At 55.5% G+C, this 12,382-nt stretch overlaps 1 protein-coding gene across 10 annotated transcripts in view; it reads left to right on the top strand.

Annotated features, from left to right (window-relative positions):
• Positions 1–12,382, top strand: part of RPS6KA1 (ribosomal protein S6 kinase A1) — a 52,777-nt gene that overhangs the window by 21,494 nt on the left and 18,901 nt on the right. For 5 of the 10 annotated variants that reach the window (XM_087446500.1, XM_087446499.1, XM_087446505.1 and 2 more), the window contains 6 exons: positions 29–73; positions 8,304–8,420; positions 8,687–8,768; positions 10,495–10,575; positions 10,756–10,835; positions 11,928–12,034. In XM_087446500.1, coding sequence (XP_087302626.1) covers positions 29–73; positions 8,304–8,420; positions 8,687–8,768; positions 10,495–10,575; positions 10,756–10,835; positions 11,928–12,034 — 512 coding nt within the window. Of the gene's footprint in view, positions 1–28; positions 74–4,386; positions 5,530–7,216; positions 7,439–8,303; positions 8,421–8,686; positions 8,769–10,494; positions 10,576–10,755; positions 10,836–11,927; positions 12,035–12,382 lie in introns of those variants that run through there. The other 5 variants (XM_087446502.1, XM_087446501.1, XM_087446506.1 and 2 more) reach the window with 3 other exon arrangements.

The raw sequence follows: 12,382 nt of genomic DNA, 5'->3' as shown, positions 1-12,382 counted from the left end.
GTTCCCCAATCTCCCTTCTCTTTTTCAGAATGGGCAGGCCTCAGGGGAAGAAGCTGTACTTCAGCCATCCAAGGTAAGGACCAGGGTTAGCACCCTGGGCTAGGGACTGTAGGGAGGGGACTACCTACATGGCTGTGGAGGAGGAGGGAGGCCTGCCCTTGTCCCACCTGGGTGTGAGGGCCCTGGCCTCTCAACCTTTTGCCCAGCTCACCTAATCTCTGGTCCCACCTAATCCTCGAGGTAACCGTGTGCATAGAGATCACTTGCTCAACTTTCCTATTTCTTAGGTGAGGGGACTGTGTCCCAGACAGAGTCAGGTGCAGAATCCAGTCTAGAAGTCTGGTTTCCCATCACCCAGGCCAGGACACTTCCTCAGTTTATTTACTTGTAGAGGCTGGGCTGGCTGTTAGGAGAGGGCTGAAGGGGTGATGGGAGAGGCTCAGGTCAACTGGGCCTGACAAGGGCCTGGAATCATCTGGGCACATGGCGCTGGAGAGAACCTGGTGGCCTCTCAAGTCTAACCAAGGCCCAGTGCCTGGCATGTGGCACATAGGCCATTTCTCAGGGCTCCCACCTCCCAGCCCGAGGCTGCTGCCCTCACCTCTGCTATCTCTGCTTACCCAGGGCTCCTCCCTTTAGCCCCTCAGCCCCTGTTGCTGGTTTTGTGCGTTGACAAAAACAGCAGGGGCTGGGTGACATTTGTGTGACCTCGGGTGGGTCCTTTGTCACCTCTGGGCCTGGGCTTTCTCATCTCTCTGTTGGGAAAGACCACACCCAATTCTCGATTCTCGGGGAGCTGTGAGGTCACAATGCTGCTGGCTGTGGAGGGGCTTTGGAAGCCCCCTAGGCAGGACAGTGCTTGCATTCTGGCGGTAAAGCAGACCTGGGTTCAAGTCCTGGCTCCACCCTTAGCATTTGACCAGAAGCTCTTTTCCCTTGTGAGTCTCAGTTTTACCATCTGTAAATTGGGGATAATAGTGCCTACCTCACAGGCGTGATGTGAAGGACAAATGAGGTATAACTGCCTGGCACACAGTGACTTCAGCTCCAGCAGCATGAATGTCCCGTGTATTGCTCAGCTTCCTACCAGTGGCCACACCCTCCAGGCCTGTGTCTGCCTGGGCACCAGACCTGCTGTAAGCTCGACCTTTGAGATAGACCAAGGGCTGGTCTTGATGTTTGCCTTGACTCAGCCTCCCAAGATAAGGGAGCTGAGCTCCCTGGGGTAGGGCAGGGTGAAAGAAGTAAGCTCACACCCCCTCCTCTGTTGGTTACTATGGTAACCTTGGGCCACCAGAGGCGAGGCTAAGTGTATGGACTGGGCCCCTTGGTTTGTCTCTGCCCCGTGTCTGGAGAATCTCTTCCCGTAAAGTAACTGCCCTTAGTTGCCTGGTAACAAAATGAAGGGGCTGTAGGTCCTCATGAAGAGCCAGGATGTTCAGATCTTGGGGCCCAGGTTCTGGGGGTTACAGAGGAGCTTGCAGCTTTTGGGAGGGCTGGTGGTGAGTGCAGCTTCTCACCTCAGGAGCTGGAGGCGCTGGGTTGGGGAGGGCAGGGGCTTACCCAGGCAGGTAACCAACATTTGATCATTTGATCCGAAGCCTGTGACTCCTGCTCTAGAGCAAAAGACCCTGAGGTGGGAAGGGGGATGAGGCTGGAAATGGATGGGGCAGCGGAACCTCGAATGCCACATTAAGGAAGAGAAAGAAAGAAAAACAAAAGAAAAAAAAAGGAAAAGAAAGAGCTTAACCTACACGTGACATCACACCAGGAGCTTTGTGTATAGTTCTCACAACGCCCCCGGAGGTGGAGATTGTTACTATCCCCATTTTACAGATGAGAAATTGAGGCCCAAGGTCACATAGCTGGTGGGTGATGGAGTCAAGTCTTGCTTGACCATAGGGCCCACAGTCCTTCCAGCCCAAGGAACACTGAGTACTGATGAGGAGAAACATTGGGTCCCTGTGACCCCAAGTAACACCATTTCTAGGCATCTGCTCATCCATCTTCTCTTTTGCCCCAGAACATCACAGTATCCCCAGTGCCCATTTCTGGGCTCAGCACACCAGGGGCCGCTCAGCCTGTGGTTGTAACCTCATCACTTTGTGCAGTGGAATGAGCTGGGAGTGGTCCGGTTTACCTTTTGCTTCATCAGACTTTCGGTCTACTCTGCTGTGGCACTGGGGAACCCCAAAATGAAGTCCACACCTCCACCCTCAGGGAGCATGAGACAAGAAAGCTGTGTGGTGGGTGGGCTGTGATGGGGAAGAACATGACTGTGGGTACATATAACCTCCATTCTGTGCCAGGCCCCATACTGAGAAAGAAATATACCACCTTCCAGGTGCCCACATTTCTCTCGGTAGCATGATGAGATGAACACATTCTGGGGAACCCAGCCAGTGGGATCTGGGAGAAGAAAGAGGCAGGGAGGGGAATCTGGGAGTCAGGCGTTCTGAGTTCAGAATCCTGCCCCTCTTTCTTGTTTGCCTTATACCCTTGGGCGAGGGATTTGCCCCTCTGTGGCTCATATGCTTGTCCTGTGAAAGAATAGAGTCCACCCCTCAGAGCCACCCAGAGGAGGGAATGTGATGTGTATAAATTAAAGATTCCAACAAGGTTTGAGGCACAATGTTGGTGTTTAATGCTTGTTTATTTTATTCATTTCAGGCAGAAAGGGGGATTTGGGTTTTAGCAGCCATAGTGTGGACAGCAGCCTAGGATGAGAGCTCCCCAGATCCCTTTAGCCTCCTGGGCACACCTGGTGTCTTCAGGCATGCTGGGGCTCCATTCACCTTCCTCCCTTCCTGGGAGTGGACTGGGCACCCCAGGCCCCCTCCCCCAGCTATCTCCGGAGCTGGACCCCTTTGAAGTGCCTGCAGGTCTATTTTGAGAGCTGAGCGTCTCCCCCCTCCCCTCCTCTCTTCCTGTTTATGAAACCCTGATCCCTCCCGGATCCCTCATGCTCCCCTGGCTGGAGCTCAGGCAGGATGTGACTGTGGACTTGGGGGAGCCTTGGGAGCCTCAGGTGTTGGGGGGAACTTCCCTTGGACTGGCCAGGGCAGGCTAGCCCACCCTCACAGCACCTGGGACCCTGTGGCTGGGCTCTGTCCCTTCAGCCTGCCCTGCAGAGACCCTGAAGCAGTAAGACTGCCCATCTAATCCAGGAAGAAGTTCTGTTTACAATGTCCCTTTGTCTCTGTGGCCCATTTTGCTTCCAGAAACAACCTTCTTAGAGTGAAACATCTCATTTTAACCTCTATCTTACAGAGGAGGAAACTGAGGCTCAGACAGGGAAAGAGATTGGCCTGGGAGCACTCAGCTAGTGGGTAGCCAGTTCTTGACTTCCCGCCCTGCCCTCTTGGCCTCAAGCCTCTTTTTCACGCTGGTCTCTCTCTACATGGAGTGTCTTTTTTCCTCCTTTCTGCCTGGCCAAGTCCTGTTCATCCTCAGGGTCCAGCTGGACTGCCTCTGCCCTGGAAGGTCTTCTCAGCCCTCACCCCAGGCAGATAGTTACCGGCTCTGGGCACCCTTAGCACCTTGACTGCAGCTCTGTCTGGGGACAGTTGTGTTTTGTTATCGTGTATTTATTTTCAAGAGCTGCCTAAGGACAGGGCCCCAGTCTGCCTTAACATGTGCGCCTCCTAGTGTCTGGCTCCTGGCCTGGGGACAGAGCAGGGGCCCAGTAGCTGTGAGTGATGTCCAGAGGGGAGGCAGGCTGGCCAGCCTTGCTGAGAGGGTGATAATGCAGTGCTTGAGAGTATAAGCTTTGGAAGCAAACAGACTTTGATTTTGCTCTTAGTTTTCCCCCTTTCTAGCCACATGGCCTTGGGCAAGTCACTTTCTCTCTGAGTCTAGTTTCCTCATCTCTGAAATGGGATGACAGCACCTCCCTTGGAGCTAAGACATAGAGCCTGGCAGAATGCACACCAGCAAAGGTTGAAGGAAAGAATGGCCTCGTGCAATAAATGCTCAATTATTAGGAGGCACACTTCTTGCTGCCACTCCATGCCAGTCCTAACCTAGTGCCTGAGGCCAGCTTCCCCGTCAAGGATGCTTGGGAACTGTGGACCCCTCCTCACCTGCCCAGAGGCGTGCTGGGAGACGCGTCTGGGGACATCTGCCCCACCAGAGGGGGCAGCGCCTGGGAGGCCCTGCGGATGCTACCAGCTGGAGAAGGGGCTGTTGGTGTCCGTTAGGGCTGGAGGTTGGCAGGTGGGTTTGGGCTGCAGCTGGTAGAGGGAGGCCCAGGGTGGGGACCCTACGGACCAGGGATCAGGCTGGGGGTCTCTGGGCTTCTTTCCCAGCTGCCTTGTGGGAGGAAGTAAATAAGAGGAAGTATCTATGGGGGGAATGGGGCAAGGGACCAAGGGATGTGGTCTGATATCTGTCCTCCCCCACCACTGCCACCAGAGGCCTCACAGGCCCTGCACATACCCTTCAGCGAAGGCAACTCTGAGACTGTTTCCTTCCTGTTGCCCCTTCCTGTACCCTGCTAGCCACAGAGTCTTCCTTTGCTTCTGAAGGACTTGAGGGTTGGAGGTCCAGCTGGCGCTGGACCAGAGAGCTTTGGGGCTCCAAGGGCTGCCCCAGCCTCCACACCCCTGACTGAAGAAGCTGGGGTGCAATAATAGGCCTCAGTCTAAGGAGGCATCTTTCACAACCCCCGGCAGGCCATCATCAGTCTGTTATTGGAGGCCCTGTGAGGACATGAAGGGGAAGTCCATGTGTACGTGGGGGCGTGTGTTTCCACATAGAGGATGTCTGTGGAAATGGTTTCCGATCATCAGCCTGTGTGTATTTGTGTGTGTGTCAGTTCCTGTGGTGTACGGGTGTGAGTGATATGGCAAGGCCACGTGGAAGGGGGCTGGGCCTGGTCAACCCCTGTCCCATGGCTACCTGCTCCTCCTCTCAGTCCTCTGTGAGGTCCTTGCTAGGGCCTTCTTCCCCCTTGCCCATCCCAGGGCCCTGGGCTGGCAGGCTTCTTCGGGGTAGGGCTGGGTGTGGTGGTGCCTGCTCTGTGGGCTGCCATTTTGGGTGGGCCCAGCTACGGGAAGGTCACTACAGGGGAAGGAGTGTCTACACTTTGGGCTGGGGCAGTCAGAGACTGTGGCCTTGCTTACTTGCTGACATCCCCACATTCTCTCAGGGAATCTTTGCAGGTGTTGGGATGCCCACTGTGTCACCGCCTCATCGCCTTGTGACTTCTTTCTGGGTTCTGGTCTTCTCTCTTTAGGATCAGAGGAGATGAGGAAGGGTGTGTCCCTGGGCCCCCTCTGGAGTCATGGGCTTGGGGTCTGCGGTGTCCCTTCCTCGGCAGGGGAGCCTGACCCATCTCTGTCCCTCCTCCCTGCAGAGGGGGAAGTGAGAAGGAGGGGGTCAGCGACCCTGCCTTCTGGGCCGGGAAGGCTGAAAAAGCAGAAGTAAGGGGAGTAACGGGGCCCTCTGGCCACCGGCTTGAGCCCCACCATGCAGACCCCGGCAGATTTCCCCAGGGTTGAGAGAGACTCACTTCCCTGTCTCAGAAAGGTGAGCAGAGGGTTGGCCTGCCTCCAGTGGCGTCTGTCACCATGACTCTGGGCAAGGAAGGGGTTTAGGGGTGGCTCTGTCCCCTGGGGTTTCCGGATGACTGCCTTTGTCCCCAGGGAGTGTTTTCAGTCAGAGGCAGACAGATAGGTGGAGGCTCAGAGCTCAGGGTGGGGTGGGCAGGGGTTGCTGTGTGGCTTTGACCCACCTCAGCCCCTCTCTGAGCCAGGCTTCCTGCGTGTCCTGCCCGGGGTTACACTCAGGGGCCTGATTAGCTTGCAGCTTTTGGTGGCTGCAGCTGTTGTGGCTATTCAGGGTCCCCTGAAGATGGGGCTGTGTCTCTGAGGGTCAAGACCTGGAATGGGAAGTCCCCAGACTGACCCTGGTACTGAGGGAGGGGGTGGGCTTGGATGGGCAGGACATGGCTCTGGCTCACTTACCTGCCCACCCTTTCCTGGCACTTGAGTCCTGCTGACCCCAGGCCAGGCGGTAACCAGGGGAAGGACTTGGGTTCAAGCCGGCTCTGCCACTGGTTCCCTTTGAGCCTGGGTGAGTCACTGTCCTCTGGGCCTCAGTTTCCTGTTCCTGAAATGAGGGTAACAGCTTTTGGGATATTTATATCAGAGTGAAAGCCATCAGATTGCACTCAGGAGATGTCCTTCTCAGCCCACTGTCCTAGTTCTGGGCCCTCCTCAGGCCCTGGCGTGGGAAGAAAATCCCAGAGAAATGGAAGGCCTCAGAGATGGGTCTGCCACAAAGACTGGGCTGTTCTCTCAACTGCTGGGGGTTTGCAAGTGATTCCCTCTCACCTCTTTCCCCACCCTGAGGCAGACCAGCAAGAACCTGGAGCTCTGCCCTTGAGTCCAGGGTCTGATTTTCTATGTATCTGTGTGTCTTTCCTGCCTGTGTGGCTGCCCTGGGTGTCTGTCCATGTACTTGGGCCTCACGGACTCTAGCTTTCTCTGTCTGCTGCCCACCTGCCTCTGTTGTTGAGTGCCTGTCTCTGTCTCCACTTGATGAGTGCCTGTCTTCACCTGTTGGGTACATGTGACATGTTGAGTGCCTGTTGGGTCATGTCCCCTTCTGTCTCCACCTGTTGAGTGTGTGTCCCCATCTGTCCATCTGTTGGATGCAAGCCCGCATCTGCCTGTGCCTATTGGGTCCCCATCTGTCTCTGCCTGTTGGGTCCATGTCCCCATCTATCTTTGCCTGTTGGATATGTGTCCCCATCTGCCTCTGCATGTTAGGTGTGAGTCTCTGTCTACCTCTGCCTGTTGGGTGTGAGTCCCCTCCTGCCTCCACTCGTTGGATACATGTCCCCATCTGTTTCCACCTGTTGGATATGTGTTCCTCCTACCTCTGCCTGTTGGATGCCTGCCTTCATCTGTCTTTACCTGTTGGGGGCCTGCCTCTGCCTGTTGGATATCCCTCTTTATCTGCCTCTACATATTAGGTGCCTGTCTCTGCCTGTTGGGTACCCATCTACTCCTTAGCAGCTGGGTTGTCCTGGGGCTTTCCCTTTGCAGGCCCACAGGGAGGATGAGGGGGAGGGCCAGAGGGCAGCCCTCAGGCAATGGGGAGGGGGGAAGAGAGAGGAAGGGAACGTGGTGAGGGTGTAGGCCTGGAGCTGGGAAACCACAGGCCCTGAGTGATTGGCGGCCCTGAGCCTGGCCCAACCCCCGCCTTCACCCTGCACATCCGCCTTGGGCCTCGCCACCTCCGCGGCAGCCCAGGACGCTGCCTGCTCCTGCCATGGTGCCTTGGCCCTGCCGGGCGGATGGAGCAGGATCCCAAGCCGCCCCGTCTGCGGCTCTGGGCCCTGCTCCCCTGGCTACCCAGGAAGCAGCGGCCCAGGACCAGCCAGACCTCTCTGCCTGCCCCTGGCCCTGGCTCTGGCCCCAGGCGGGACTCGGTGAGTGCGTCCAGATGTCTGGTCCTGGCCTGGCTGTGGCCCTTGGAGCAGGTGTCTGGGCAGCCAGGTTGGCCTCAGCTGGCTTTGGGCTCTCTTAGCCCAGGCTTGGCCCTGCTGGGTGACTGGACTCTGCCCAGACTTGCTTCCCTGGGAAGTGAGGAGGGAACCAGGGCTCTGGGGCAATCCTGGCAGATTGGAGGGAGAGCACAGGGGTCCTAGAACAACTAGGCCCTGGCAAGGGGTTTCTAGTAGACTTGTATGAAGGAAGTTTCAGAGGGTGGCGGCATGGAGCCTCTGGCCTTAGCTTCCTACTTGCCCCAAACTGGCACTTACTGGGTTGGTGGGGAGTCTCAGGTGACTCTTGGGTCCTTATGCATCTCAGCCCTGTTCTTCTGACCAGAGGGATCCGATCATCCATCCTGACCAGGAGCAAAAGCCCCACTCTGCCTCCCCAGTGTGAGAACAAACCCTACTTCCTATTGTGGCAAAACCAAAATCTTTGCAGCAGGGGGAGGGGAGCCCCACAGGGAGGACCTGGGGCAGGTCTGTGGGCCTCAGCCAGAGCCTGGGGTTGGCTCAGCCCGGCTTGCCTGGGCATCTCTTTGGGCCTGACCAGGCCAGAGCAGCAGAAGCAATAGGAGCAGTGCCTCACCTGACCTGGCATCTTGCTAGTTTGACCCTCCCTGGCCTTTGAGGCCCTTTTGTCTTGATGAACCCAGAGTCTGGCTCTGTCAGGGTAGCTGTCTGGTTGGGCCTGGAGGGCCCTGTCTGCTGAGGTCCGGTGGGAGTGGACTTGGATGCGGGGACATGCCCAATTCTGGCCTGGATGGGAGAACTGTGCCCACCATCTCTATCCCTCCATCAGGATGAGGGCATCCTCAAGGAGATCTCCATCACGCACCATGTCAAGGCTGGCTCTGAGAAGGCCGACCCATCCCATTTTGAGCTGCTCAAGGTTCTGGGCCAGGGATCCTTTGGCAAAGTGAGTCTTGAGCCCACAGCTGGGAGGGCAGCACTGGTTGTGTCAGAGGTGGGGTTAAGGAGTCACGTTGGGGCTCAAAGGATCAGAGGGCAAGGGTTGATGGATCTGAGAGAAGGATGAGAGGTCACCTTGGTACCCAAGGAGGGCAAAAGGTCAACTTGGGGCTCAGGGAAGTTAGAGGTCAGCCTGGGATCTGGAGGATGGGAGCTGATGGCCTCAGCCCCGTCCCCAGCTTCTCCTCTGCTTTTCCCTGGCTGCCTTTTCAGGTCTTCCTGGTGCGGAAGGTCACCCGGCCTGACAGTGGGCACCTGTATGCCATGAAGGTACTAAAGAAGGCAACGCTGAAAGGTGAGTGGAGGACACCTCCCAATGCAGAGCCCAGGCTGGGTACGGGATTGAGGAGACAGCCCAGCTCTCAAGGGCCCTGGGTCTGATGGAGGAGATCGCTCTATCCCTAGGAGCGCTGGGTAGAAAAACAGGCCTGTTCTCAGCCGCCCCTTACCCCGCACCCCAACTGATCGCAAAGACAGGATCCTGCAAGCCAGGTGCCAATGACCGTAGCTGAAGGTGAATGTCTAGAGGGAGGTGGGATGAGTGCAGTGTGTTTGTGGTGAGGCCTTCAAATATGAGGCATCAGATTGATGGGCAGAGGCCTTCTGTCAGCAGAGTTGCTTCACAGTGCTAGAAGAGCCTGAGGGAGACCTCTCAGGGTGGAGAAGGGCAGGAGGGAAGAGGCAGGGAGCTCGGGGAAGCAGCTGGGTGGGTAGGAGAGGGTGAGTCAAGGCATTGCCACGGAGATGGATGGCAGAGAGGTTCAGAAGGGAGCCCAAGCCCAGGTCTAGAATTCTAGGACTTACAAAGGGCATGAGGGTGATTGGTAGTGGGCTTTGGGCTGGGCAGGGACTCTTTGACCAGCCTGGGAACCAGTGCGGCCACTTACCAAGTGGAGTGGGCCCTAGCTGGGGTGAGGTGGGTAGAATCAGAAGGGTTGGCTTTGGGGACATTAGGGGTCATATGGCCCATGAATGGCTATCTGTGGGGGTAATGTAGCTTTGGTGCCCCAAGGCTGGCCTGATAGGGGTGATAGTCATTCCTCAGGAGGGATGGTGGGAGCCACGGGGGAGGAGAAAGATGAAAAGGCTTGGTCCCTGCTGTGAAGGGCTCCCAGGCTGTTCGGGAGAGGCTGAGCAGACCCTGGGAGTCTGAGAGGCTGTGCAGTCGGCACTGGGACCCAGGAGCCCTGGGGAGGGTGGGTGGCAGCCTCACAGCGAGCAGGCTCACATAAGGAGTAGCCATTTGAACTGTTCCTTGAAGGATGCATTAGGAGCTTTCCAGATTGAAAATGGTAGAAGGGTACCCCAGGAAGGAGGAACTGTTTACCTAAGCAAAAGCACAGGGACGGTTTGAAAATGTGAGGTGTATTTGGGAAACAGTGACTGGAATAGTTAACTCCAGCATGGTCCCTGCCATGGCTGGTGAGAGAAATAAAAAATTAAAATAGAGGGTGAAAGGTACTCTGCAGGGGGAAGCACAGCGTGTTAGGAGAGAGGGCCGTGACTCAGCTTGGCAGGTTAAGGAAGACTTCTTGGAGGAGGTGAGGCCTGAATTGAGTCAAAGAAGAACGTGCTGATGATCAGAATTGCCTAGGGACTTTTATTCTTAAAAAAAATTAAGTATGTGGGAGGTGCCATGAGTCTGATTTTTAGGCCCAGGGAATCTGCCTTTCTAACTAGCTCCCCAAGTGACTGTTCTCACCAGCCCCCAGACTGGAAATGGGGGGTTTTATGCCAGATGGAGAGGGGGCTGGTAAAGGCATCCCAGGGGGAGTCACAGGGGCACAGGCTGAGGGCACACAGAGGAATAGATTGCTCAGGCCGGCTGGATTGAATGGCCCTTGATGGGACAGGTGAGAGATGCGGCTAGAGGGATGGGCTAGGCGCCAAGGGCCCAGCCCTGGGCACTGCCATGAGATGTGAGTAACAAGTGGAGAAAAGAGAGCCCTTCTTAGCCAGGGCTTGGGGTTGGCAGTGTTGGGTGGCTAGACCCTTGGTGACTGTCTTTCATCTCTGGCCAGTGCGTGACCGCGTTCGGACCAAGATGGAGAGAGACATCCTGGCCGACGTAAACCACCCATTTGTGGTGAAGCTGCACTATGGTGAGACTGCAGACCCTACCTGAGTTCCCACCCTACCTGCCAGCCTTTGCTCTTGCTTATGGGCTGCTGCCTTCCCTGTACGTTGCCCTACTTCCCACCTGGCAGGCCAAGGGAGCTGGGGGCAGTGGGGAGAGCCCAGGGCCCAGCTGGCTCTACCACTGCCTTTTCTCTTCTCCCCAGCCTTCCAGACCGAGGGCAAGCTCTATCTTATTCTGGACTTCCTGCGTGGTGGGGACCTCTTCACACGGCTCTCTAAGGAAGTAAGCTGACACCCCACTGCTAGAGGGCCCCAGGGTGGAGCTAAGAAGGACCATGAGGCCTCCCATCCCAGGGCCCTATAAAGAACATGTCCAATGTGGCCTGGACCTGGAACCATACAGGCCTGCCTAGCAGTCCCTGACCCAGGAAACCATCCTGGGACAGAGCCCCCACCCTGGCACAGCCTCTGAGAGTTTCCCCCAAGATGGGTTGAGGACAGTCAGGCCCTGGATTTGATGCCACCCTAATTCTGGGGAGCTAAGGGTGGCTGTCACCTCTCCGCCTCCGTTCTTCTAGGGCTGCCTTGAGCAGGGCCGTGAGGATAGGAAGAAGCCCAAATCTACCCAGAAAGCTAGACGCTTTAATGTTATGTCCTACAAAATCCTAAAAGGATTTTGAACTGACTTAAGAGAATTTGAGCCAGATATAAAAATGGGGCCATCAGTATAATTCAAACTTTAGAAGAGAACCAAACTTTAAAAAAAATTTTTAAGTGTTATTTTAATGTTTGAATAGGTAATACATTTACATGATTGAAAAGAAAAATATTCATTGAGAAGTCTTCCTCCCACCCCAGCCCCCTCCACCCCGCATAGGTAAACATTTTTATTAGTTTCTTGTTTAAGCTTCCCGTGTTTCTTTGGAAATACAAACCGTTCTGATATATGTTCTGAATCATGATCCCCACTTTCTTATGTAAAAAGTGCTGTTCTGTATATACTCTTATGTACCTTGCTTTTTTCAAGACAGTATATCTTGGAGATGGATCCATAGCAGAACACGGAGAAACTCCTTGTTCTAGTTTGTGGCTGCATAGCACTCCATTATGCAAGGGAGAGGCAGTTTATTCCAGCTGACCCTTGGGCTGTTTCCAACCTTTTGCTGTTTCCAAACAATGCCACAGTATATAGTGAGTTGTATATTAGTCATTTCATACCTCAAACCCTTTTATAAAGAGAAGGGTGTATGGCACTGGGGTCTCTAAGGGTCCTCCTCAAGCTGGACCCTCAGGACCAGGGCGCTGCTGACTGCTCGGTGCCCCAGTTCTTGAGAAGAAGCCGACCCCAGCTGAAGCCCCCTCCTGCCTGTTGCAGGTTATGTTCACGGAGGAGGATGTGAAGTTTTACCTGGCTGAGCTGGCTTTGGGCCTGGACCACCTGCACAGCCTGGGCATCATTTACAGAGACCTCAAGCCTGAGAAGTGAGTGAAACCCCAGCCCCACCCTGGCCTCCCTAGGGAGTGCAGAGGCAGGCCTTGAGGCCTCTTCTAGGACAGGGCCACCCTGACGGGGGTGGGTGTGACTCCAAGAAAGTCCCCCTCTCTCCAGTTGCCCTGTGAATGGGTGGGTGGATCAGAGTGGTGGCAGCAGCAGACTCACCTTGGGGGGCTGCCTTATCACTAATGCTTCCATTACCAAGGGCCAGGCACCTCCATGCAGGTGTGTTGCCTACCTTTTTTGCTAATCCAGTGTGACATCTGAAATGCCACCCTTAAAAGTCATTCCTTGATATGGCTTTCTCTAGAATTTTCCTTAACATTTAAATATCC

This window comes from Ceratotherium simum, chromosome 22, assembly GCF_057802395.1.
Source record: "Ceratotherium simum simum isolate JZ-2026a chromosome 22, ASM5780239v1, whole genome shotgun sequence".
Classification (NCBI taxonomy): domain Eukaryota; kingdom Metazoa; phylum Chordata; class Mammalia; order Perissodactyla; family Rhinocerotidae; genus Ceratotherium; species Ceratotherium simum.
The sequence above is the reverse complement of the archived record's forward strand: the minus strand, read 5'-3'. Positions and strand labels throughout refer to the sequence as shown.